Source organism: Styela clava, chromosome 4 (assembly GCF_964204865.1).
Source record: "Styela clava chromosome 4, kaStyClav1.hap1.2, whole genome shotgun sequence".
In the NCBI taxonomy this organism is placed as follows: Eukaryota; Metazoa; Chordata; class Ascidiacea; order Stolidobranchia; family Styelidae; genus Styela; species Styela clava.
The window spans coordinates 25,109,909-25,136,420 of NC_135253.1; the positions used below are offsets into that span (position 1 = coordinate 25,109,909).

The 26,512-nt window shown below is 38.0% G+C and overlaps 3 protein-coding genes across 10 annotated transcripts in view; 1 reads left to right on the forward strand and 2 right to left on the reverse strand.

The window, feature by feature from the left end:
• LOC120325661 (otoferlin-like) overlaps window positions 1-26,512 on the forward strand; it is a 166,990-nt gene that overhangs the window by 32,531 nt on the left and 107,947 nt on the right. For 6 of the 8 annotated variants that reach the window (XM_078112211.1, XM_078112210.1, XM_078112212.1 and 3 more), the window contains 13 exons: window positions 553-658; window positions 1,080-1,188; window positions 2,407-2,590; window positions 3,293-3,413; window positions 3,725-3,928; window positions 5,001-5,117; window positions 5,978-6,130; window positions 13,495-13,672; window positions 14,273-14,397; window positions 14,839-14,973; window positions 15,884-16,042; window positions 17,501-17,593; window positions 19,344-19,466. In XM_078112211.1, the coding sequence (XP_077968337.1) occupies window positions 553-658; window positions 1,080-1,188; window positions 2,407-2,590; window positions 3,293-3,413; window positions 3,725-3,928; window positions 5,001-5,117; window positions 5,978-6,130; window positions 13,495-13,672; window positions 14,273-14,397; window positions 14,839-14,973; window positions 15,884-16,042; window positions 17,501-17,593; window positions 19,344-19,466 (1,807 nt within the window). The remainder of the gene's footprint in view (window positions 1-552; window positions 659-1,079; window positions 1,189-2,406; window positions 2,591-3,292; window positions 3,414-3,724; window positions 3,929-5,000; window positions 5,118-5,977; window positions 6,131-13,494; window positions 13,673-14,272; window positions 14,398-14,838; window positions 14,974-15,883; window positions 16,043-17,500; window positions 17,594-19,343; window positions 19,467-26,512) is intronic. The other 2 variants (XM_078112216.1, XM_078112217.1) reach the window with 1 other exon arrangement.
• On the reverse strand, window positions 6,511-8,229 carry LOC120325668 (adipocyte plasma membrane-associated protein-like). The gene has a single exon (XM_039391762.2). The coding sequence runs from the start codon at window positions 8,019-8,021 to the stop codon at window positions 6,798-6,800; it is 1,224 nt and encodes a 407-aa protein (XP_039247696.2). The 5' UTR covers window positions 8,022-8,229; the 3' UTR covers window positions 6,511-6,797.
• LOC144421936 (adipocyte plasma membrane-associated protein-like) lies at window positions 10,949-12,168 on the reverse strand. Its single transcript, XM_078111541.1, has one exon. It carries the CDS (start codon window positions 12,092-12,094, stop codon window positions 10,949-10,951), a length of 1,146 nt encoding a protein of 381 aa, XP_077967667.1. The 5' UTR covers window positions 12,095-12,168.

A 26,512-nucleotide genomic window follows, 5' to 3' on the forward strand; every position in this document is an offset into this window, starting at 1 on the left:
CAGGTTCAAACAAGAGTTATGAAGTTTAGCATGGCTTCTGCAATCAAATTTTTGAATTCCCCAGTCTAGAGGGCCGAAGTGGGACGTTTTTCAGATTTTTCGTGTTAATAATAAAAGTCAAACTTTTGAGTTTAACAAGCTTTGTTAACATTCTATTGGAAAGCTGTGTGTACGCCAGATTTTTTTCTTTATTTTAGTTCTTTGCGAAGCCAAAGTCATAATAAAAAGTATTTTTTAACCGAAAGTAGGGAGTTGATTGTAAATTTATTGTTGCATTCGTGGTTCGAACAACCATGCACACACAACATGCAATTAGGTTTGGTGACGATGTTGAACCGAAAAGATTCTTGTCATCTCATGGTATTTGTAGCAAGCTACGTATCGTTGGCTGCTTGTTTAGAGCATTTTTAGAGCAAAGATATGGAAACGCCTTATAAAAAAACTTTTCGCACTTGTTTCGCCGAGCAATATCCCACTTTGTAGCATGAGCAGTACCCCTGGTACATTCACATCTTAGCAACCCGGAAAAACCATCCTTCACTTCTTCTTCAGGGGTCGAATGTTAATCGGGTTGTCGGTCCAGCTTGTTGACATGAGCGCAGCAGATGGACAAGGATCCTCCGCTGTCGAGGTCGAGACGATTCCGCAACTGTCGGAGGTAAGACCTTGAAATATCATGCCACCAATGTGCAGATGCATGAATAAAAAGGCTACAATAAAATTAAAAATACACGTTGAGCAACAGTTTGCCAAACTGAATCACTGTCATCTTATAGCTCGGCTCTAGGTCTTCGGCCCTGATAAACTTTGAAAAACAAATGAAAATAAAAAGCGTGAGCAAAAACTATTTTTAACTGCTAGTAGTTTTTATCAATTTTTTGGCACCAACACAATTTACCAAGCGATACCAACAAATATTTCCCGAACTTATATCTAGGTCGATTCGGAGATCAATAAATATGTCTTGGCCAACATTTCCAGAGATTTACTATCGATTACATAAAAGCACTGCTATGATACTGTACCCAAGTACATCCACGGCAAATTAAAACACTAACAAGCTATTATTTTTCCAACAGCTTGGTGCCGGCAGAATTGAAGATTTCTTTCTCTTCACTTCGATATTGGAAGCGAACATGGTCAGTCGAACTTTGCAGGATAAACAGATTTCATTCGAATTAACTGTTGGTGAGTGACTTATCGGCTTTCATCTACCTGTGTTAAATATGAAATCCTATCCCGTGATTAAGCCGTCTTATGGTCATAACTAGGGCTGGGCATTTTCGAATACCTTGTGATTTCAGAATCGAATCGAATAATATTTTTCGAATCGAATCGAATCTCGAATACTTGAAAATATATAATTGTAAGCGATTTTATTATAGTAATTGGTCCTCTCAACAAATGAATTACCGAAGAGATAGAATAAATCACCCAGATAGATTACTGAGCGCTCACACAGAATAACAAACACGTTTTATCAATAACTCACTACAGAAAATAGTCATATGTTAGAATTTCGTTGAAAAGATATGACTCCAATGAAAATAAAATTGGGGAATTCACCTCGACCATTAGCGGAAAGATAAAAACAAGATGGCGGCGATTCGAAATTTAGCTCTGAATCGATTCGAATAATTTACTATTCGATTCGATTCGAATATTCGATTCGAAATGCCCAGCCCTAGTCATAACTCTCCATCAGCGCAAACAAGAAATCCTATCATTAGGCCGTTTTATCGATTTTTCGTCAATCAAGATCGATCAAGATAAATATAAAGACTTATTCTGTGATCAAGCCGTCTCAACAACTTTCTTCTCCGTAGGATGTTCCATACGTGTGAGCACGATGGCCTATTGGCCAGAGTGTCAGACCAGTAGGCGTGGCTATATCGGGGTAGCGGGTTAAAAATCTTGATTTCAAACCGCACTCCCACAAAGGTAGCTTCTTACGGATATGGGGGATATTTCTACAGAGGCCTATTCGGAGTGAAACGCAAAATCATCCGATTAGGACACAGATATTGCCAAAGAATGATGACGTAATATATATAGGTGACGTCATTTCCCAATCTCGACAATCATTGGTTATTCTATATTGATATAGACCGATATTTACAACCGAGAATACCGTTCTCTAATATTATCAACCTGGTAGGATCTGCATTCCGCTTATTTCTTATTCTCTATGTCTTACTTTTTTTTTATAAAAGTTTGCTTGAAGTAAGGTCCATGGCTCTCAATTGAAAATCGAAATGGGACTGATAAAGAAGCTGCTAATAACTGAGAGCTAATAACTTCAAATTGGTAATTCCTACAGATAGTAGTCTCCACAAGACTTAAAACAACTAACTGCCAGGGTGAGGGAAAAATATAATCTATAATTAATGTCACACAACCTTCCAGGCAATTTTGGCAACGTCATTGATGGTCAGAACCTCAGCAATAAGACTCGATCTAACGGTGACTCGGACGAGTCCGACGAAGAAACAACATCCCTACTGAAAGGAATCAAAATACAGGAAGACAAAGAACCTGACGTTAGATCTATGACGTCACCAACTCTTCCTATCACCAAAGACAAAGACAGGTAGGGATTAACTTACTATTCGCTGTACGAACGGCATATTGAAGAACCATTAGATTAACTCAAATAAAAATTTACTAAATCGTGTAGGACTAGATTGTCATCGGTAGTGAGTGAACTGTGATCCACTGACACTTGCTATATCGTCTTAAATAAAATTTCTTTCCAACCCTGTAAATATAATCCACATAAATTCCAAATGTCTATTTCCTGACGTGCCCATCCTCTCGTGAATCCTTGAACTGTCACGAGTACATTCACTTATTATAAACGTTTACGGCTCCATTCAACCTCTATCCGTAGTCATTAGCTGATAAACTGATTCCATGTTTAACACGGACACGGCAACGCATGCCTGGCCAATTGTAATCAAATTAGAGCCTCTGGTTGATATATAGGTTGTTCATAGAGTCCTATTTTTTTCGGCAATTTATTGGTACCACATATTGTTTTGGCCCTCACAGAGGTATTGGATTGAGTGAAAAACTTTTACAATTAGTATTGAATGATAAACAACAAACCTGGGTAAAATATATTGAGAATTGACTTCATACCGAAATTGTGAAAAGACTTTATGGACACCCTGAATGACCAATCTGTTTATCGGCCTTGCTCTCTAATTCCACACTGGTCGTAGTTCACGGTGTCATTCGCCTTATCAACTTTTTCTCTCTTTTTATGAATTTTACACTCTCTTGTTCACAGCTACTACTACCATCTACCCTTCCTGGAGCAGAAACCCTGCCTTTACATCACGAGTCAATGGCACGACCAGAAACGCAGAATGTACAATTCGAACATCATGCACAAGATTGCTGATAAACTGGTGAGGTTTTAACATTGTTTGGCATTAGTAAAGCAGTATTGAATACAGGGTGTAATAAATTGAGTAAGCGATGATGTAAACCCGGAAAGATTCCAGTCCTCCCAAAACTAATAGCTCTTAACGTAGCCAATGGCTGTTTGAGGGTGGTAGTAGAAAAGCGCCTAAAAAGAGTTAGGCATGGCAGCATAGTATGTTACTTTCTGTTTAATTTAAGCATTTATAGGTATAGCAAAATAACGAACTTGATCCCATATTTTAATTTAAATTCCGCTTTTTTCATTACGTCGTGTTAAACTAATTTTATTCCACAGGACGAAGGCCTGCAAGACGTCCAGGAAATGCTGAAAACAGACCAAGACGCTCCTCATAGAAGACTAAGGGGTGTGGTCGAAGAATTAGCCAATGGGTGTGCGTCATACACTAGGCTTGTTAAAGGTACAGAATCTGGGGGCGGAGCTGCCCTGGGAAGGACAAGGCTAGATAAAGAAAGAAATAAACTCTGCCTAAGAGAAATGGTGCGTAGTGAACTTCTTTACCTTTTAAGTAGTGAGCGAGATGGCGTAGTAGCTCATAGTGGGCACGGTGACCTGTTTGATAATTAAAGCGTTGGTCTATGTTGGCATCATTAAATATCCCTGGATCGAACCACCTCGCCCAAGGAGTAACGAATAGGATAAAAGAGCCTTTGTCAAGGAGTTTGTCAAGGCGTGACACTTCTCTATGTTGTCATCGTTAAATATCTCTGTCTCAAACCACCACACCCGAGGAGTAACAAAGAGAGTGAAAGAGCTTTTCGCGTATCATTGGCTGCTTTGACAGAGATCTGTTCTGCATGCTCGAACATATTAATTCACTTTAGCTGATTACATGGCTGATAATTGATTGTCTTAACCGTTTTTACATCTTCACTCGGAACAAGGCTCTGTACAAGCTGCAATTCACCTCGTAAGAAGTTACAGTTTTCGGGCTAGCCCTACGCCCACCAACTCAATAAATATAATGCAATAATACTTTGGGTGACGATATCAGTGATTTGTCACACGAAGCCGTATTGGAAGTGAACATACTTAGTGAAAAATAAGCTCAGATGAAATGTATTTGATGATTTTATTCGTATTTATTGGATTACTCGTCTTTGTACTCTCAACTTACACGCTTTCGTGCTTAAGGCTCCAGTATTTTTGGGCTAACCCAATTCCCGCCATATTTGGAGCGAATTCGCCTAGCAAAAAGTAAGCTAGCTTCTCTATACTTAATAACCGCCGCATACGTAGCGATTCATTTGATTGGTTATCTGTCATTTCACTCAACTTTACACGCACTCGCATTTTGCCATGACAATATAACAATCGAAGCTTGTAAGAGTGGTTAAAGCGGTAGTCATATGTTGGGGCGGTGGTTACAAATCCATCCCCTGTAACTGTAAGGAGTCTCACTGATAAGTCATGGATATGACATGGCTTGTACAGAACCATAGTGAAGGTGTGTTGGCTACAAAATGGCTCTTCCGCCTCATTCTTTGTTTTATTCGCATTTTACATGATTACCTGTGACTTTTGCTCAACTTGAAATTTCTTATTTTTCCAGGACAACATCACGACTGAAGCCCGCAAGATCAGGAAACAAATCAAACCTTCAACGATGAAGGACAAACACGCAAGAGTCAAGATTTTGCTAAACCGGATAAAATTTCTGGCTGATGATGTAAGTCAACGCTGCCCAACACGCAGACCTCAGAGTTAGGCTTGCGTCATCATTTATCAAAGAATCTAAAGCCACTGAGTCGTCTAAATGAAATATACCCAACTAACCTATAATGAGATGCAACTCAGTGATTAGCTCAACTCGAATGTGCCGTGACTCTGAGTTTGGGAACTTTTTTACTCAACATCGACACAACAAAGTACCCGTTAGAGCTGACATGAGCCAAATCCGGCCCGCCTGATGCTGCTACAACTAATCTAAAATCAAATTTCGACGTTTTAGCTAAAAATAGCTCAACGAATTTGTTGAGATTAAATTTAGTTTTGGCCTATTGTTTTCCACGTTTGCTTTTGTAACACTGTAAATATTGTTCATGAAATGTAATTTTTTACGTCACATTCAGTAGTGGGATTCAGCCGGTTTGCACCGGTTCTATAGAACCGTCTCGCGGAATTTTATGAGATCAGCGAACCGGTTAGCTTTACTGGTTACTGTCAATGTTCTGTTTGTCACAGAACCGGCTGAAAAATATGACTTTTGTGATGGAACCGGCTGACAAAATATTTGAATCCCACCACTGGTCACCTTCACATGGCCCGCCAGTCCAGGTGGGCAAAATATTTGGCCCCTGGTTCGAAACCTTGCCACCTCTGCCTTAGACTAAACTCAGTGATTGACTCGGCCCGAGACACCAACTATCAAAGACACGAGTCATCTAAATTATAAATAAGATGATTTGGATTCGTCGCCATCTAACCACCAATGAGACCTAACCTAGTGATTGACCTAAATTCGAGATTAAATGACCCGCAATTCGGGGTCACTTCTACCAACACTGATAAAGTCCTTTCCCATTTCAGCCACAATCCAGCGTTCCAGATGTTTTCCTTTGGATGATTTGTGGAATGAAGAGAGTCGCGTACGCCAGGATACCTGCGAGGAAGATCCTGTACTCCATAAGAGAAGAGGAATCGGGCCAGCATTGCGGGAAAGTGCAGACTGTGTTCCTTAGGGTGAGTTGGGATACTATTTGCAACTACAAAGCTTGAAATGATAAAACACTAATAGATTCTAACTTGCAAGAATAAATCTGCATATCGGGAAAATATTACTTATGGATTACGGTTTTAAATAGCTAAAGGAAGGTTCTGTAATAAATATGACAAAAGGAAAAGTCCTAAAATCGTGGTATGGTACAATGTTTATCAGCGAATTCAATATTGGATGATAATGTTGAATTCAAACTACCTTGGTATAGTACTTTTTCGAAACCAACAGCGGTTAACTGGTTGATTTGTCAGTTAAATGGTGAAATCATTTCATTGCAAATCTAGCAGCAATACCTCGATATAAAACTTCATAAACTAGTCTACAAAGTAACACAAGGTTCATTCATTTAATCTTTTTATTATTTATCCGGCATTTACGTTGCCCCACAATCAGGATTAGTGTCGCCATTTATTTTTTAGTAGCTTTTGCATATGTTACTGACAGATCACAACTTATAACAATTTCGAGGCATTTACTGTGTTCAGTAAGCTAAGCCTTAGAAAAGACCAATTGTAAATAACATAACTAATTCTATTATGAAAGATTCACGACTTTATATAAATATTTCCAAGGGGGCCCGAAGCACTGAAACGTTGCAAGAGACTATAGAGTTATAGATGTAGTGATGCTTTAGTCAGAAGGCAATGGATCCACCAAAGCAATCCCATTCATAATGAAAGATCCCACAGCGAGTCTTCCATCGCTAAGTTCAGATATTTCTGTGATCGCTCTCGACAGTTTCCCTTCCAAGTCATAGTGAATGCTTACAGGCTCAAAGTTCTCATCCAACTTCACGGCTATTCCTTGGTTTAAATCCACCCATCCTAGAATTCCGAGTTCGCCTAGAATGGTTGCAAGTATGTTACGAATCACAGGGTGCCACGTAGCAAAATGTCCTGGCTCGGGCATATAAGGAATTGACACCCAATACCCCCTATCTTTTCTTCTACGTACGTTATCTGGTCCACCAGGCAGCAAAACGTGTCGCACAACCTCCCCCGATTTGAGACTTATCACTGCAAGGCGGCGCCGATTGTGCTCGGCCACAATAGCATGAGTTTCAGTGCGGTCGAGCTCGATTCCATTTGTGTGACATAAACCATCGCGGACTAGTTCCGTACGTTTTGTTTCCACATCAACTTTGAAAAGCCTCCCACTGCATTCCGCTTCCAGAGCAAAGAGGGCGAGTTCCTCATAAGACCATTTCAAACTCATATCGGTGAAATATATTGTTTTACCATCTGATGTGATGGTTAGGTCATCTGGGAATACTAGTGATGGAGTGACGTCATCATAGCGTACGATGACGTCATAACTTTCAGATTTTAAATCGATCATAATCACTCCCTGGTAGGCATCTGCGAAATATAACTTCGACCCATGTAGGCGAATACCGAGAGGACGTTTCTTGCTTCGTTTGCTTCCTTTTGCATAGTCGAACGATTTCGTTAAGTCGGTAACGGTTTGGTCTTTATTACCGGGATTCGTGATTTTGACAATCCGTCCATCAGCGAGTGCTGTGTACAAGTTATCATGCTCTTCTATCGCGATGGATTCAGGTCCAATCAGTTCAGGTAGAATTCGTACTCCGCGTTGCAAATCTTGATTCTCAACTTGCGCCCATTCAAACTGTCGAATGTCGTGTATACCGCTAATGGAAATAGCAGAAATCGGAGACCTTGCATAGGCGATGCATAGGAAGACTACAAGTAATAAAACGAATACAAAAACAACTTTCAGAAACGATTGACAAGCACTCGTACTCTTTTCCGTATCAGAGAACCCTGCCCTCACATCAGTTGTAGTTGATTTACTCGGCGGCCCGCGTTTACGAAGTCCCTGTTCTCGCTGCATTCTTACGCTGTTACAATCTCAATTTGCCGACTTTTCAAAATATTTTTTGCCTCGACGCTCGAAGCAACTAACCGCGACCGGGTTTGTGCATATTTCTAGTCTGGCCCTGTCGTGTTCCGCACATTATCGGTTCTCTCTCACGGATACCGACATTTGACGTAGTAATTTCAGTCAGTTGGTAAAAAGAAAAGACGGCTGCGTGTTTGCCGCAGTTGACTGAGCATAACAAATATTGTTTAAAAATATGAAATAATGCTTCAGGCAATGAGCTTTGCGATAAACTTGCAGCAAGAATTGATCAATTCATCTTACTTAAAGTCATTTTATAATATAATATAGTTTAGTGGCTCTGACGTAGCCGGCAGGCAAGAACACCAACTATAATCATAAATTTTCCATTCCGCTTGTGTTCAGTGACCTAATTCGGTATTTATCGCACGTTGTCAGCAGATACGCATATCCACTTTATAACTCGGGGGCGCAGGATCTGCATCTTGCATTGGTTGCCTAATGCAAAAGAGAATACCAAATGTTCTGTCAAAAATCTTCACACTCCAAGTAAGTCAAGTCTCGCGACATTTGCGTTAAGCAAACGTGCATAAAGAAATCTAAATTGCTGCCGTGGCGTATTCATGCACGCGAACTTCTGCGCAAAATCATTGTGAGTTATTCTCAACTTCATGTACCTGTTTTCGTATTGAATTGAACTGCTTCGAGTTCTGCGTTTTTAAGTATTCACTAGGTCGTAATTCACATCTATTATTGAGTACGAAGTGGATCGTTTTGTTAATATTATATTGTTGTTGATCATCTTGTTGGTATTTGTCCTTTTTGTCGCTACTGTATGGAAAAAATATTTCCTTCTTTAACTACTAGACCCATTGCTTTAAAATTTTCAGTTTCACAGAATGTATTTTTGCTAGAAGGCTATAACTTTTATCTATTTCAAAATTTCTTACTCGTTTTCCGGTTCCGCCTTCTTGTGGCCCGCGAAGTCGTGAACAACGCGATACTGGCAGGCTACTGTGACTGACTGCATACCCGTACCACTTCATGCCCATATATTTGAGCATCGCTCTCTTGTTCCATATAACTTCACTATCTCTTGATATTTCATTAAATCAATGATTATGTAGATTTATTTTCAATGAAACTTCCTTCTATACCAGGCTACCGGTACCTTCATTCGAATCTCTTTTTTTTCTCGAAAGAACTATGAAAATTGTTCTAATAACAAGCAAATATTTAGAATTCTCATTTATGCATTATTGTGTTTCTTAGTCTGCCCTATACGTTAACTTTTTAAATACCGGTAACTTTTTCAGCAAATAATATAATATTTATAATGCTTAATGTACTTACAGAACACTGAAACGTGTTCAACCTAATAGGTGAATGTTTCCTATTATTCTCACTTATGTATTAAATTCCTGTATCAGATATTTTGTACAAAGCACCCGCCATCGCGCAAGATAAGTAATTATTAATTATTCAGTTAGGGTTAGGGGTTAGGAATGCAGATTGCGCTCGAAATTAAAATTTTTAAATCATTTCTAACTCTAACTGATTAATTAGTAATTTGTTAATTTTTAAAGATGGCGGGGGTGCTTTTCTCTAATCTCACATTTTTTGTATTAGCGGCGATGGCTTTGTGTACAAAAGATCCCCATTATCTGTGCTACCGGTACCCTAATCCCAGAAAGTAATGTTTGTAATTACTTCTCATGTAATGACTTTCCGGGTCTGCTCTACGCTACATGTATTCTTATCCAAAACGCGTTCTGAACACTGAAAACAGTTCCTACAACTATGTAACCACCCCACCAATTGCATAAATCCTTTAATATTAAAACAAAAACGCTGCGAATGCATCCCAGTCAGACAGGGATATGCTACTAACCGACCCTAAACCGGAGAAGTACGGACTATTACGAAAGAATACCCGATAGAAAATCTTGGTTTTGATTATTGCGTCATAGTATGCCTAATTCTGACTGTTATCTTATGCTTTGTTGGGAAGACAGTTGCCAGATTCCAGATATTCCCAACTACTGCTGCGTATATTGCATGAGATTTGCGTATACCAGACTTTCATTTAACAAAACATCAACCTTTCTCGAACAGTATACACATATTGATGCGACCGGAAAAATATTGAAATATCAGTGATGTAGGACTCAGTATGAATCATCGTTGCCAGAAAAAAACAATAGCTGGAACTCCTTAAATTAACTTTTTATTGCGTATAAAAAGTATATCCGCAGCTGGAAAGACCCAGCGAAGTCGAGTTGGCGTTTCAGCAAGAAATATCACGAAACTTTTAGTGTATGTATGGTGCATCTGAAGTAATTTTTAAGATTGTCCCCTAAAATCAATGTCCTATCTATACATTGGCTGAAAATAGATCTTGACTCTGTCATAAGAGTTAGTCTTAGAGGGAATCGAATTATTTCCGAGCTACTAACATAAACAAAGAGACATCTGCCATATACCTTGCCAACATATTCTGGTCTGTCCAAAGCAAATTAAACGTGTAGTATAAGGATCATATATTTCGACGTCATAAGTTTTATTTATAATTTGAAGATTGAAATGAACTTTCATGAAACAAAGAAAGATTAAAATAATGATTGAATAAAGTAGATTGTACTATTGCTTCTTCATGACCTTCGTGTTAGGGGATCCATATGCACTGACTGTAAGTATATTGTAGAACTTTTTAAAATGATTGTGCTGAATGATTCAAAACTATGCCATCCATCGATAATCAAATTTGTTAAAAAGGCATGCCAGATTCTGATGCAGTCATAAAATCATATATATAATTTAACATTTTTATGGTTTAGTCCATTTCATGGTTCAAGCCCAATATGAAGAATTCTTATGAATGTCAGCTATAATTAATGTATTATGCTTGACTGGAAATATCAGTCAGAAGACAGAGGGTCCACTAGCGGAATTCCTTGGACAACGAACGATGCCACAGCAAGTCTTCCATCGCTAAGTTCAGATATTTCTGTGATCGCCTTCGACAGTTTTCCTTCCAAATCATAGTGGATGCTTACAGGCTCAAATTTCTCATCCAACTTCACGGCTATTCCTTGATTTAAGTTGAACAAACCAATAACACCTTGTCCTCCTAAAGCCCCTGCAATCATGTTGCGATGCACCGGGTTCCATGTCGTGAAATGTCCCGGTTCAGGTAGATAAACGATCGACACCCAATACCCGCCATTCTTCCTTCTACGAATATTATCTGGTCCACCAGGTAGTAAAACATGTCGCACAACCTTCCCGGATGTCGTGTCAATGATGGCAATACGGCGACGATTGTGCTCGGCCACAAGGACTTTGCTATCGTCCCGGTCAATTTCAATGCCGTTAGGGTGACATAAACCATTTCGCACTAGTTCTGCACGTTTTGTCTCCACATCAACTTTGAAAAGCCTTCCACTGCATTCCCCTTCCAGAGTAAAGAGGGCGATTTCCTCATAAGCCCATTTCAAACTCATATCGGTGAAATATATCGTTTTGCCATCTGACGTGACGGTTAGATCATCTGGGAATACTAGTTGTGGCGTGACGTCATCGTAGCGCAAAATGACGTCAAAACTTTTAGATTTTAAATCGATCATAATCACACCCTGGTAGGCATCTACGAAATATAGCTTCGACCCATGTAGGCGAATACCGAGAGGACGTTTCATGCTTCGTTTGCTTCCTTTTGCATAGTCGAACGATTTTGTTAAGTCGGTGATGTTTTCATTTTCCTTTCCAGGATTTTCTATTTTGACAACTCGTCCATCTTCTAGACCTGTATAAAGATTATCGTCACTGTCTACAGCAATAGATTCAGGTCCCAGTAAGTCAGGCGCTATGATTTCACCAAGTTGCAAGTCTTTATTCTCAACTTGTGCCCATTTAAATTGGCGTATATCGTGTATACCGCTGATATCCACCGCTTCAATTGGCGACTTCTTAACATAGACGACGGTTAAAGCGCTTCCAATTGCCAAACCAATTCCAACCAGAAGAAACAGAAACAGCTTAGAATATCCATCCTCGCCCGACATTTTAAGTTTCAGCGGGTATTCGAATTAGCAAGGGAAATTTTTTTTAAGGCCTAATGCAGAATAAGCAATGCCATAATGTATTTATCAACAAGCATATTTAACCTCCGAAAAGTCGTGACCGGATTACGTTTTGACCTTCTGTGTGTTGTCATGCATCATTATTAAATGCAAACTAATTAAAAAAACCTAAAAGTTTATGGAACATAATGACGTGCAACGTACGTGCAATTTATGGGCGAAATGTCACAACAGACTCGGAATGTAACACTATATTTACGATCAACGAAACTTAAACGGGCACTCATGTTACATCGATAGTTGATTTGAAAATTTCGAGTACACACAAACTAACGATATAGAATTCTAGAATACAAGCAAAACTTTTGAAAAAGGTATAACATGAAAAATATCATACGTGCGCTCGTCAATACACATAACACATGGAATGTGGCATTTTCTGTTTTGTTATTCAAACTTGCTATTTTATCGATGAGGATTTGCTTATTAACTTATTGAATAACTGTTTATTAACCATGGCGATACAAATTATTTGGCAGTATTATATCCATCTGTTTAGCTTGAAAATATTCTGTCAATTTCTTGTATACAAACGTTTTATACAATATAGCCCTTGTTATTTCACGACTCCGAAAGGTCAAAATCTTGAAGATTTATGATTTTCATACCCGCCAAATTAATTTTATAATTTAAACTTTGAAAAGGCTTTCTGTATTTGTCTGAGAACTAAAATCGATCAAAAGTCTAGCCATCGATAGCCCAAGTTCAACGAGAAATGCATTATCACGTTTTTGGTTTCCATGGCAAACGCGTCATTACGTATTTATAATTGCACGAAATGAATAAAATATTGACCCATATATATTTTCTGACTTCATTTGTCGTGTATTGTCCTGCGTAACACAGTCTTTCTTAAATGCTCATGCAGGATTTTTAATGCAATTTTGCGGCATTTACAGTGAGACATAAATTCGTAAGTCTTTTCCAACACAACTTTACTTACGATTTTCTGAAAACTGACTTTTCCTGGCTTGCTATCAATAATCCTTTCACCAAATGAACCAACCGAGATAGATTAAATGCGCGCTTGTATGCTTTTTTGGATAACTCCGACAGCAAAGTCAGTCTATAGAAAGATTCTTTGAGTTATTGTTAGATATCAATGCCTACTTTATTCTGTTTATGAACAGAGGAGCAACAGCATTAGTAAGCGTTTTATTACCTCATAATAAAAAATAAAAAAAAATTGCTAAATTTTCTAAAAAAAAATTTTGGAGGAAGTATTGATGAAAAGTCAAAAAACGTTGAGGTATCGGTAGTTTGTTTCACTGAAAATGTTGACCTAATATTATATCAATCATTATTATTCCGTTTTCTTTCAGTTCCCAGGCCGTCGCAGCATCGGTCCGGGTGGTTGGAGCATTCAGGCAAAGTTGGAAATGTACATGTGGTTTGGATTGGCCAAACATAAGCGAGACTACTTGAAAGGTCTACCTGAGGGCTTCGAGCAAACCAGACCTTTTGGACTAAAGTCACCCCCGACATACATAACGTATAAAGGTTTGTTTGTTGAAATATTTTGCATTGCGGATTCGGTAAAGACTTTGTATTAGAATGCACCTCGATAGTTTTCATGAGACGTTTCCATATTTTCACATTTGCGTTGTCTTGCTCAAAACTCACTCAGAGAAATCTCAACCCTGTGCAAGTTACGGGCAACCAATGAAATACCATGAGCTACTCAGACTATATGGACTATGGTGGTCCACTCACTAAGAAGTAAGGAAGACTCATCTCTGAGCAAAATTCCGCGCACTCACTCAGAACTAGAGGAAACTTATCTTCGAGCCAAGTTATGGGCAACCCTTGATACGCCTGGAGCTACTGAAATTATAGAGAATTATATTATTACATATATGTATGTAATTTATGTATTACATATCTATGTATTACGCAAACTTAATCAGAAGCAAAAAAGACCTATTTCTTAGTGAAGTTACGTCCACTGCTCTACGAAATGCAAAGAGATGAAATCATACTGAACAATATAGAATTATGGTGGCACTTTCTATGCAAATACATCCCGGGAAAGCTATGGAGTAGTGATTTTCACTTAACATGATATGCTTCCACTAATTCAGGCTTCATTTACTTTCTCAGAAAAACAGGTTTTCCAGCTTCGTTGCCACATCTACATGGCTCGAGGTCTGATCGCCGCCGATGACTCCGGTCTTTCCGATCCTTATGCAAAAGTCATCTTTGCTACGTGCACTTCCACCACTCAGGTTTGTTGTCTTTTTGTTCATTTACCATTTCATGTGTCTTTGCGATTCAGCAGGCAACAACAAATATCGATGTTCACCCGACCTTTGACCCCCGGAAAATTCTTCCTATATTTTGCCCTTGCATGGAAGTCGTTCCTCGGGAATCATTCATTGTGTGTGAGTGTATGTATTTTCCTCATGATTGTGTATTCTGCATTATCGCAAATATGATATTTATCTCAGACTAATGCAGGGTGATTCACCTAACCCTCATGTCGGTCACGGCTTTCTCCGCATCCATGTAGAACTTTTATGCCTAATGTTTTAAACCTCTTTTAAAGTTTTGACAACTTCATAAATATCCGTTCTGTGTGTTCTGTGTGTGTTGAATTGTCCTCAGTTCGGCAGAATTTAAATTGAATTATCTATCTTATCTAAAAAATTGTTGATAATTTCCAACAGGTGATGGAGGAGACTCTCAACCCGACCTGGGACCAAACCCTCGTTATGGAGGATGTGACGTTGTACGGGCGAGCAGAGGAACTGAGGGATGATCCGCCTGTGATTATCATTGAGATATTTGACAGAGATGTCGTGGTGAGTATGTTCAGATGTACAGTAGATATATGCTGTAATGAGGATGCTATTCTCCCTGTTTACCGGTGTCTTGAACCCTTGTACATAGTGAAAGTAGTAGATGCGTCAGATAAAAATTTACAACTGATAAGTTTGCGCTCATAAAATCGGATGAACCTTATTCAATGTGAATCAGGCAATCTGTGACGAACCGGAAATAGGGTAGTGACCGTTTCAGGGGTTGCCTGTGTGAAAACGTCGAGATCAATATTTTATCGATTTAACACCCAATGACCGGAAAATTCTGACCCACCCGACAACCCTTCTATGATGTACAAGTTAGTCCAACATTGATGTTTTTGGAGTTCCATAGTTTCTCGCGACAATGCTCAGAGATGATTCTCTTTTACTTTTAAGTGAGTCACATAATGCACCACCATAATTATTACTTATCTATTTTAATCGGTAAGTATGTTGATAGGTATTTGTCTTCATGTCTGTCTGTGTGTATGTCTGTTAGATGCACGCGATATCTCACGAAAGCAAGATTGAATATGCTCCAGATTTTGCATGCGCTTTCATCATATCTCGGACCAGAAGCCTATTGATTCTGGGCGAATTATGTCGTATAATTAGCGAGTTATTGATTAATTAGTGATGGGACACATGGTGTCACTATGAAGTAAGAGCGCTGTTTTGGGGGATCCCCTAACTTGCGATCGATAAGTCTTCGGTCTCTGACCGATATTCTCGTATTTAGTTTTAATAGCTTTTGTCATTTCAGTGATTGCACTAACTGACAACCTAACTCAGCTCAGTATGATTCTCATTTAGTTATGAGTGAAAGCATCACCATAATCCTATATAGTTTCATTTGCTATTGGCAACCCAATGACATTGATTAAAAAACTGCATTTTAATTTCTATCCAGGGTAACAACGAGTACATTGGTCGCACAATGGCGAAACCTCTCGTTAAAATGAGTTGGGAGAAATATGAGAAGAAGTTTCCTCCTCAGCTAGATTGGTATCAGATCTATCGGGGAAGCACTAGAGCAGGAGAACTACTGGCATCATTCGAACTGTTGCAGGTTTGTGTGCTTATAACTACTATGTACTGTTGTAGTCGGCTGTGACTTACTGTCTGTCTATCCTTCCAAAAAAAAAAAAATCCCGCCTAAATTCTTTTCAAGAACTTCAGTTATGTGAAGTTCGCTTTCTCATAACTGATTTTATTTCATAAGATTGAAGTGAACTCAATAATTCATTCAATGATTCAAAAATTAGCGTCTTTCCTAAGCCAACTATCACATTATTTTAATATTCGCTATCCCAGCTATCCACCTTACCCAACGACAGCCTCGGGTTCAGAAATTTTCAAAAAATAAGGGCTAGTAATCACAGCTAGTAATCTAACATGGTACCCGGGAAACGTGGATATTCAAGAGTATTGAGGATCTAATATGCGTTCGAAGCTACGAAAAATTGCTATGTAGGTTCCGTTACATTTTAACACACGACAATTGCACCTGCATACTATTGCATCCATGGAAATTTTTTTGTTTCACGGATATTTGAACCCATACTACATACTAACCCTAACCCATGAGTTTTAGCACTCGCATATAGATTGAACCCGCGGATATACACATGGGTTCAAATGTACGTGGGTTCGAGTGTACAGTCACCGTACAATACAGAAAAATGATTTTTCTTCTACATTTTAAAAAAGGGGTTTCGACCTTCAACCCGCTTTAGCTAGGCTCTTGGTCAACCCTAAACTTCCTTCAAAATTATTGACACACCCACCAAAAATCATTTTATGTAAAAGAAAGTATTTGTTGCCAACAAGAGCAGACTATCTTGCTTTGAGTCTACGAACAGTTAAAACAAGCGCTACCATATTTTCTGATTTTTTAAATTCCTAATCTTTCTTCATCGATAAGTATATGTATCTAATTATTTATGCGGTATCCAATCATCGTTTTTGTGAAGGTTACCGGAATGTCGGGGTTGTTTTCAACTGAATGGGAAATAGATGATAATCTCTAGGTAGCGTTGTTGACATGTGCAACATTCGCATACGAATCGGCATGACAACATCATATCGGTTGAAATGTCAACTCTCAGACTTATTACCGAAACTTTCAAGAGAAACTGTTTCCGAGAGTCATAGATGTTCCCCGGATTTCCAACAGGAGATAAAATATTCATTGATTATTAGTTACTTATATGTTTGATTGTGTGTGTTCGGTTTGGAATAAAACTCGGAATGTTTGAAAAATAAAACTCGGGTATTCCCATTCTGCCACCTTAAGCACCTTTCTGTTGAAAAGTTACGATGTAGCTGTATAGCAGTAAGTATAACACAGTTTACAGATAAAAAAAAAATTGTGAATGCTTCGTGGGACGTTTGTATGCACCTGATCAAAATTCCTATGACAGGTTATTTTTTGTGCTTTATATAATTTTTATAAAAATAAATACTTTTCTAAATTATCTGAAAAACAAAATAATTTTTATTTTATGGAATGCAATCGTCTCCCTAGATGCCCTTCGACGAGCAAGAGCGCCGCCAAGTGTTGTGGAGATCTTGGTGTGAAATGAACGACAATTCGAAAAACAAGATCTCCTTGTTTCAGGTTATTGTGACGTTGTCGTCACGCATGATCGCATGTTATACTTGAGTGAATTTGTTCTGTCTTCACGTGAATGTAGAGAATGCACATTCTTGCACAGATTGTACAGTTTGTACAGATTCTTAACTTTAGCTTTCACGCAAACACGCAAATTAAAAAAAAGCCTTAATTTCAACGCTCCAATATATTTTAAATTAATTTTTCAAAATCTTGAATTAAAGAATTTCTTTTTCAAAATTTAACCCATACTGCTAAATAAATTCAATTATCTGTCAATTCATCTTTTTCAAACAAGGAAAGAAAGTAATAATAACCACCCAAGAAGTGCTAATAAAAATGCCTCATATAATGGGTATTCGAAAGCTTCTTTCACCCACTAATCTGTTTCTTTCCTGTTTTACTTATTTATTTCAAATTGACCCAAAACTTCTTAATACACCCAATATACTTTTCTATTCAATAAGAAATGAAAAGCATTTCAATATTAAGCCTTGTTCGAACAGAAATTGGATAAGTTTTGTAAAGTTTAGATTGAAGCGAATGGGCATCCTGCAATCCTAAAATTTCCGTTTTGGGCTGATTTGTCATCACATCAGGTAGCTTTTCACCCACTGAATCTCAAAATGGTTTGTTGAAATATTTCCAAATTTCTCTCAATAATTTCAAAGAAAACATTATATATTAAGTTCAATTGTAATGCTCAATAGATGTGAGATGAAAATTATTCTTTGCAAGACATTCTCGAATAATTGGTCAACCACATGGCGATCTCACAAAATGCTCTAGTTTGTTTAATTACTTTCTGAATTCTTACTAAAAATTCGAGCGAATTTTTGCAAATTTGATATATCTGATTTCTTTCAGAGCTGATGAGTTGCATCATATACCCAAATAATGATTTGCTTTCAATTTTTCTCAACTTTAAGGGTTTAAACGCAAACTAAATTCATACAGGATGTTCACATGAAGGCTCTTTCACAATTAAAAAAACATTATTACGAAAGGACCTATAATTTAATATAAACTAGTATTCTAAAAATGCTTTATGGTGTGTGTTTTCTCGTTTCAAAAGATGACCCCTAAGCTGATGACGATCCTTTCATAACCAAATAATGATTTCTTCCTCATTTTTCATTTCCCCACGTTTTCGAAGTCACTTTATCTGATTTTTTTATTTATTTTTATAAATTTTCTTGTTCCAAATAATCGTACTAATGAAACAGTTATGCTCTCTGTGTGTTATCGTCTGTGTATCAGTGTTATATAGTGCCACGCTGTTATTTAAAAGTGTTTTCTTTGTCGGTCTGAGTTTTAATTGATAGATGAATTATTTGTTTCAGCTCATCACAAGCCCACGAGAGCTCGAAAATAAATTTAGTATATTGTATAATCTATAATGGTCTATATGTACCATTTATTCCCAAAACCAAAGTAACTTTCTTCTAATTCGGCCTGTGTTCGAGTATTCGATACGTAACAATCTATTGTTCTGATCCAACAAAACTCAGCGAAGATTTAATCGTACATAACTCAATGTTATTTATATAACTTCTATGGTGGTCCACATGTGCTCGTTTTTTAAATATCTCAAACACAACGAAGATGTTTAGCAGGTGATCCCAACATGGTTAAGTCTAATGTTTTACCTATTAGGCGATCGTACTAACAAAATTAATCAATTGACAGCATAGCTAAAACCCAAAAAGTCTCATCTACTTTGCTATTTCAAAATTTAACCCTTTACCTACCACAGGTGAAGACTCCTAAATCTCTGGATGACGTTCCCAAGGTAGCAGAGACAGTGACAAATGAGCAAGGGGTTAAGTTCCCAGTGCCGAAAGGAATCAGACCTCTGCTGGCGAAACATAAAGTCGAGGTTTGGCTTTTATTTCACCCTGTTTGATATTTTCGCGCTTTTGTTAGTTGAGGATGGAAATCAGGGAGTTAAAAATTTAGTGAGCGATTGCTAAATAGTAGTATGGCTTATACATAGTGAATTGGTATGATAATAGTATTGGTGTGCAGAGGAGCACCTTCAAAAATTATTATTTTCTAAATTTTTCGGTAGATTTCGATTACAGGCAAGCTACTCTTTAAAGCCGTTTAAATCCTTACGTGCCCTCTCAAATGTTTTGATGGATTAGGAATGGCGGCGAGGGTTTAGATCAGGGGTGGGCAATTTTTCTTTTTTGAGGGGTCAGTTACAGACAATAGAATACCCGGCCAAACTAACGGGTATATAATATTAATAATAGGTAGATGACGTCATTATGACGTTATTTTCATCGATATTTACAACATAAATTTATATCCATGAAAACTATAGTCGTAATTTCAGCAGGCACAAGTGGGCCGTATGAAACACTTTGGAGGGCCGGATCCAGCCCGCGGGTTTAATTGAATGTAACGACATAATTGACATATGCACGCAATGCGGTTGCCTGGCACGGTTTTTGAGCCAGTGAGATAATTTTTGCGGCGTAATTTTCGATACAATGTAATGTGAGGTCAATGCATATGTCAAACACAACTTAAAAGATCGATGTTGTCAATGTAAAAAAAAAGTGATGTTGTGTGAGTGTATTTCTGCGATGCAAGTTTTTCGATATGACCTTCACTGAAAAGTACTGTCGCTTGATAGCCTAATCCAGGGCTACTCAACTGTTTTTACCGAAGATCCGCATTCAAAACTTCCCAATTATTTGGGTCCAGTGTTTCCAGAAATTATATTTCGACATCCTTAAACGCGCACGTCCTCGACCGGCTAATGATTATATCAGCTAATCGAGATTGTATATTATGGTGTTATAGTTCTTTTCATATATATTCAAAACAATAAAAGTCATTTTATAAAATGAAACTTTAAAAGTGAGGCTAATGATCCGAAATAAAGAATTACTCGAAAGGTCCGGATTCGGACCGCGTTCCGCCTGTTGAGTAGCCATGGCCTAATCTGTTAACCGGTATTTATGACTGTTGGTGTAGGTATTTAAGGCTATAATTTGCCAAAAAACTTCATTGGGTAGATGGATAGTTCAATTTAATTTAATAGTTTAAAACTCCTTATTGCATACAAATTAAAAATGGAGAATTCCTGAGAGCTAAAAAGGTCGGAAACAAACTTTGTCAAATAACTATTACTTTTTCTTAACACCCTTAAGCTGTTGTTATTCGGTCTTTATGACTGTTGGCGTAAGTTCTCACGGTTAGACTTCGCCATGGACTTTCTTAGGGTTTTATAGATTTGAGAGAGAAATCAAGAGTTTCACTATAGGAGAAGGGGCGCCTGCGATAAAAAAAATGGTTTAGGCTCCTTATTCGGTGGTTTTATGACTGTGGATAAGTTTACAAGTGTGGTTTTTAAATTAATAAATGAATTCGCTATAAAATCTCTCATTTGTTTTAGCGGTTCCAAGCTATCTCGCAATAAATATGTGGAAACTGAGTTTTTACGCCGAGGGAGGGAGGAGTAATAAGTTTCGAAATTGGCAAAGAAAAAAGTTTATCGAAAAAATTTAGGAACTGACTTAAATCGTTTATGGTGTACATATGACTTCTGATAGGAGTTCACAATGATCGCAAGAAACCGTTATAAGCTTACTCAGGTGCCTAAGCCGATCCAAGCTTTCACGTATTACATAGAAGATTTGCGGATGAAATGTTGAGATTATCGTCTAGTATTTATATATAAATACAAGTACAGGCCATTCGCGTGGCGAGAAATTCTGTATTTTGCAGTTTTTAAGATGATTTAAAACACGTAAATATGTGGTTCTGATCTGGAAAGAATTTTTTGTCGCGACTTGAATTGATCTGTTGTTGCTTTTCTAAGAAGCACAGTTCATATTGAAGTCAAAATCTCCTTGGATACTCTCTGGAATTCGAATGATTGTGATTTTCCGATCAAATGATCTAAACTCGGATTTATACTATTATCTAAGAAATATAACACGGTTTTTTATCGAGCATAGAATACATTCAAGAAACTCCAAATGGCCGACTGTTTTGAGAATTTTCATTAGTTCGATAGTTTTAATTAAAGCTTATAATTGATATATTGCTGTTATTCATATTCAATATAGAGCGGTGGTTTCCAAAGTTGGTTGACCGGAGGTTAAAATTAGAACAGGAGGATATTCGCGGGCCATGAAAGCAAGTTCCCGGAAATGGACCAATACCGGTACCGGTACATATCCTTATGATATTGGTATAATTGTTACGAATATACACGTGATTAAACTGTGATGATGACATAACAATTGGCGGTATCTAGACCGCAGAAAAAGGAAAAACTTAAAGTGTTGAACTAGTTTGCCGGGCCATATTAAATTGTGGAACCACTGATGTATGAAGGCAGTTTGTGAACGATATAAACAAGGATGAAAGCATGAATGTCGGCACTATCAAATTCGCACCATTTTTTATAATTAGCCTTCCTTTATACCAGTTTCGACTAATCTTTTTCTAACTCCATTACAAATGACAATATTCAATTGTCACCTTGCAATAACAGACGCAAGAATTACTGTATTTTGTTGTTTCAATCCGCAATGAATTACGTGAGAAATATTGCGATTATCGTCCAGTATTTACATGTAAATACATATACAAGGTATTAGCGTGGCGAGGAATTCTATGTCTTGTTGTTTTTCAAGGTGAAATAACCACTTAAGTATGCAGATCTGATCTGAAAAGAATTTTTGTCGCGAAATTTTGTGAAAGCTATTTCTGTTTTTTCTAAGAGGCACAGGTCGTGTCATTGTCAAACACTTTATTAGTCATTGACATTTACATAACAATACCCTGTTTTCGTTTCTCCGTCCAAATATTGTGGTTGAAGTCATAACTTTTATTAAATACTTTTCAAACACTCTTTGGGATTTGGAATGACGAGATTATGACCGATCGTGTTATTTCATTCGGGCGTCGTGTAAGTCAGTGTGGTCAAAACTCAGACGCAGACGTTTCGTGGCATCAAATCTGACAGATATATATTTGGAATTCATATTCAGCATAAAAGAATCAGTGTGTCTTGTTGTTGGAGATGGAATAAGTACGTAAACATGTCGATTTTGTCCCGGAAAGAATTTTGAGGTTGTGTGAAAAAACTACATTCTGCAGTTTTTTTTTCTGAGAAAACACAAAGCGTGGGATTTTCGATACCTCTTTAGTAATAACAAGACATTAATATGACGTCATAGCGACATGTATATCCGATGAGACGACATAGTGGTGATTCCCGCTATGGGGTGAAGCGATTCAAACCAGGCGCACCATCACATAATTAATAGGCACAAAATTCTCATAAACCGAGACATGGTTAGTGTCATGTGCGACGTGAAGGCGCGAAAACGTCTCATAAAAAGAGTGTTAGTGACTGTCTCGCATACCAGTGTTTTGCAACCGGAGTTGCGCCACCTCAGAGGTCCGCCAGTACAGACCAGGGGTTCGCAAGTTTCCATTCAAATCCCAGAGTCTGTGTTATATCGTTTAAATACAATGATAAAATACCGATCAGGTTTGCCACCTTCTCAAACTACAATTTAGGATAGGATAGGATTTACATATTTATCCCGGGGGAGAGGAAAGCCGATAAGACGGCTTATCCATATGGCGAACCACGGCCTCTCGTCCGGTTACCATTCCAAGTCGGGTATGGGATTAGTTATATTGTTTGTTTTCGGAAGCATGGACTTGGTGGTGGAGGAAGCCGTAACCGACCAGCGGTTACGTGAACCACCCAACGACGGCGAGGAGTCCAGCAATCCTCTCGCACATAACCATCCCTGCATGAGATTCGTACCTGCGAACCCATGCAGAGTAATTAGAGGTGCGGTGGCGAGCGTATTCCTAACGCTTAGCCCGTTGAGCCACACCGCCGCGCATCATTTTTGTCAGTATTCAATCTGCTTCGATATATTGTTATAGCTTATACAATCAATACAATGAGAAAATAAAAAATAAATGAACTATTGCACAGAGGTTCACAACCGAGGGTCACAGAGCGACTGGAGGTGGCCTCAATGTTAGGCGCAGAGTTGATTTCACATTTCTCTTTACAAAAAATTGCCCTTTCGTCCTAGTTTCATTGCTTCCGCTCCACCGAGATCAATTGCTCATATGATATGCTCGTTACTGATACACGCAAATAGTGAAAGGTTTGGAACACTATAGCGTAAAGCGCAACCTAAGAAAAGGGGTGAAGACGACCCATCTAGAGGTCTCACTCATCAACAGAAGACTTCTTAAAAGATCCCTCTATGTTTGTATGCATGTGCCTGTAATGCCAAACGATGCCTTTTGCAGATATAAAGACATTATCGCATGATATCACATAAAGATTGGTGATAAAATACCAATATGGAATTACATACAACCATTGGCTAAGCATATGCTTGTCATAGAAAGCTTGTTACTCGTATTTGCACATAAAAACATAGAATATCAGACAACGACTAACATAACTATGATATGCAATTCAATAGTCCTACCTCACAACACAAATGTATTTCTGTAACGTTTTGTCTGAGTAAAGTCTGATTTTGCAGCAGGACTCTTGAATTGCATAATATGGTTCATTCCTGATACAACATCCTTGTATTATACGGATCCACTAACATAAACACAAGGAGGAAAATAGGGAGTTAATCTTGCGCAACCAAACTAATAACCATAACCATGACATCATATCACGTGCAAGAATTCCTGTCGACTTACATTATTACAGCATAGAGATGTAAATAAAGTTGTGAAGAGAAAATAGTGCCAAGGTGAACTTTCGTGTCAGGGTAAACGATGTTATCTGGTAATGAGCGTAACTGTCATGTTTCAACACTGTCAAAATTTTACAGTCAGTTCATCTGTAAATTGAAAAATATTGACATCAATTTACTGCAAAATTTTGATAATTTTACTCGCTTTTTTGAATAGGAATCTAAAATCACAGTATTATCCGTGTTAAATTACTGTTTAATTCATGTTAAATTACATTTATTTTGACAGTGTGGACCTTAATTCCATTTATTTTTGTTTCATGTTTCACTGTTTATATTTATCAATTAATCCTGGTAAATATTTAGGGTTCACGATAAGTCAACAAGTTGAAACTATTTCGGATGTTTTTATGTGACATATATAATCTTATTCTGTGTCAACGCCCCATTTTTTATGCTGATGCTCAGGTATTAAAAGTCATTTGTTGTTTTTCTACTTAACACGCGTTTTATGTGAGGACTCTGCCAATCTTACAATGTGTACGGTCGACCGCGACCCTCTACCCCAGGGGTGGGCAACATACAGATTTTGACCGGCCCGCTGACTGTATCCAACCACACTCTGTAATGTGGTCCAACGCATCATTCATGAAAGTCGCCGATCGCTTTACTCTCACCGCACTGTCAGTGCGAGCTGGGGAAATAAACAATTGCTTCAATGAACAAACAATTGCGTTGGCACACTTGTTAAACAAACAATGTAAGGTCAAAGCAGAAAACGTTGTAAACATTCCCCACTACTGTTATCAGTTATATTCTAAATATAAAAAGATTTTAGAAATTAGATTTTATATTAAGTTTTATTTAACCATGGAATATCCCAGGAAACGTAAAGTTGACAGAGAGTGTCGAGCATTTAACAAAGATTGGATACCGAAATATTTTTTGTAATAATCCGGGCCACCGGGGGGTCTATTTTCCCACATCTGGCCCGCCGACTCGAGAAGTTGCCCACCCCTGCTCTACCCCATACCCCTAGCTACGTCCCTGCCTGTGGGAGACAACATAGGAAGGATATCCATTGTACTCAAGTGAAAACTTCAAGAATTTAAAACGGAGTCTTCTGCTAGGGCTAGCTACCTGCTGAAATACTAAATAAAGCACAACCGGTGTTAGCAAAACGATGTAATTTGCCAATCCAACATGAGTTTACCTGGTGGCAATCATGCATCATTACCTGCTGGAATTCCCAATTTTCTTATGTCTTTTTGATTCCTTTTCTTTCGAGATCTCAGCAAGCTTGTTTATATATTTACATGAGACGTAAGGAGGCGTGTAGCAAGATCGCTAAATGTCGTTACGCCTCGTAAAAATAGGTCGTAAAAGGTAGATAGCAGGCGAAAGGGCGCTGTCATAAAGATACTTTTGAACATATTCGAAATTTTTCAATTCGATATTCTGTACGGAATTCTATACGATACTAAAATTTGACTAATTTAAAACTGAATTTTTGATTACTTTTCAAAAATTTCTTTTTCAATTTTTTTTCCACAAATCTCGAATTTATTCCACGAAATGTTTAATTTACCGCGTCATGCTCTTGTGAAGTGAGTTAACCATGAGTTATCAATTAATCGTCGAAACTGCCCTGAGATATATATAGAATGACACAATGTTAAGTCGGATCAGTTCAAATCAGATGCTGCGGTGTCATTGGTCTGCGTATTTCAATCCTATTATTACGACATAAATCCTGATTAACTATGCCGCTAACTAATCCAGCTAAAGTTCACCGCTTTCTGGTTTCATTTTTTCATGTCTTCACTCTGAACAAGGCCTTGTGCAAGTAGCCATTAAAAAGGAGCTGCTACAGAGTCAGTCTCCATTGGTTCGACAATAATAACTTCCGTCTAGAATTGTTGAAAATTTAGAATCGAAAAGAAACAAATTGGGGCAATAAAGTGGTGTTTGTCCCAACAACAGCAACAATATTCCACATTATCACTGGGTATTCGTATGTTGTGTTGGCCAATCATAATTCTAAACGTTCTCCATAGTGATCACCCGTAGCCTCTCTTTGAGATGAGTCTCCGTTACTTCTGAGTGAGTGTGCATAATGCACCAACATAATTCCATATCATTTCAGCGGCTCTTTGTAGTGTCATGGACAGTTGTTTTGTCATAGGCCATGAAAATATTTCTTTACAAT

Excerpts from the sequence above, each read along its gene's own strand:
- LOC120325668 (XM_039391762.2), bottom strand. The coding sequence starts at position 8,021 with ATGCAGCGAGAACAGGGACTTCGTAAACGCGGGCCGCCGAGTAAATCA.
- LOC144421936 (XM_078111541.1), bottom strand. The coding sequence starts at position 12,094 with ATGTCGGGCGAGGATGGATATTCTAAGCTGTTTCTGTTTCTTCTGGTT.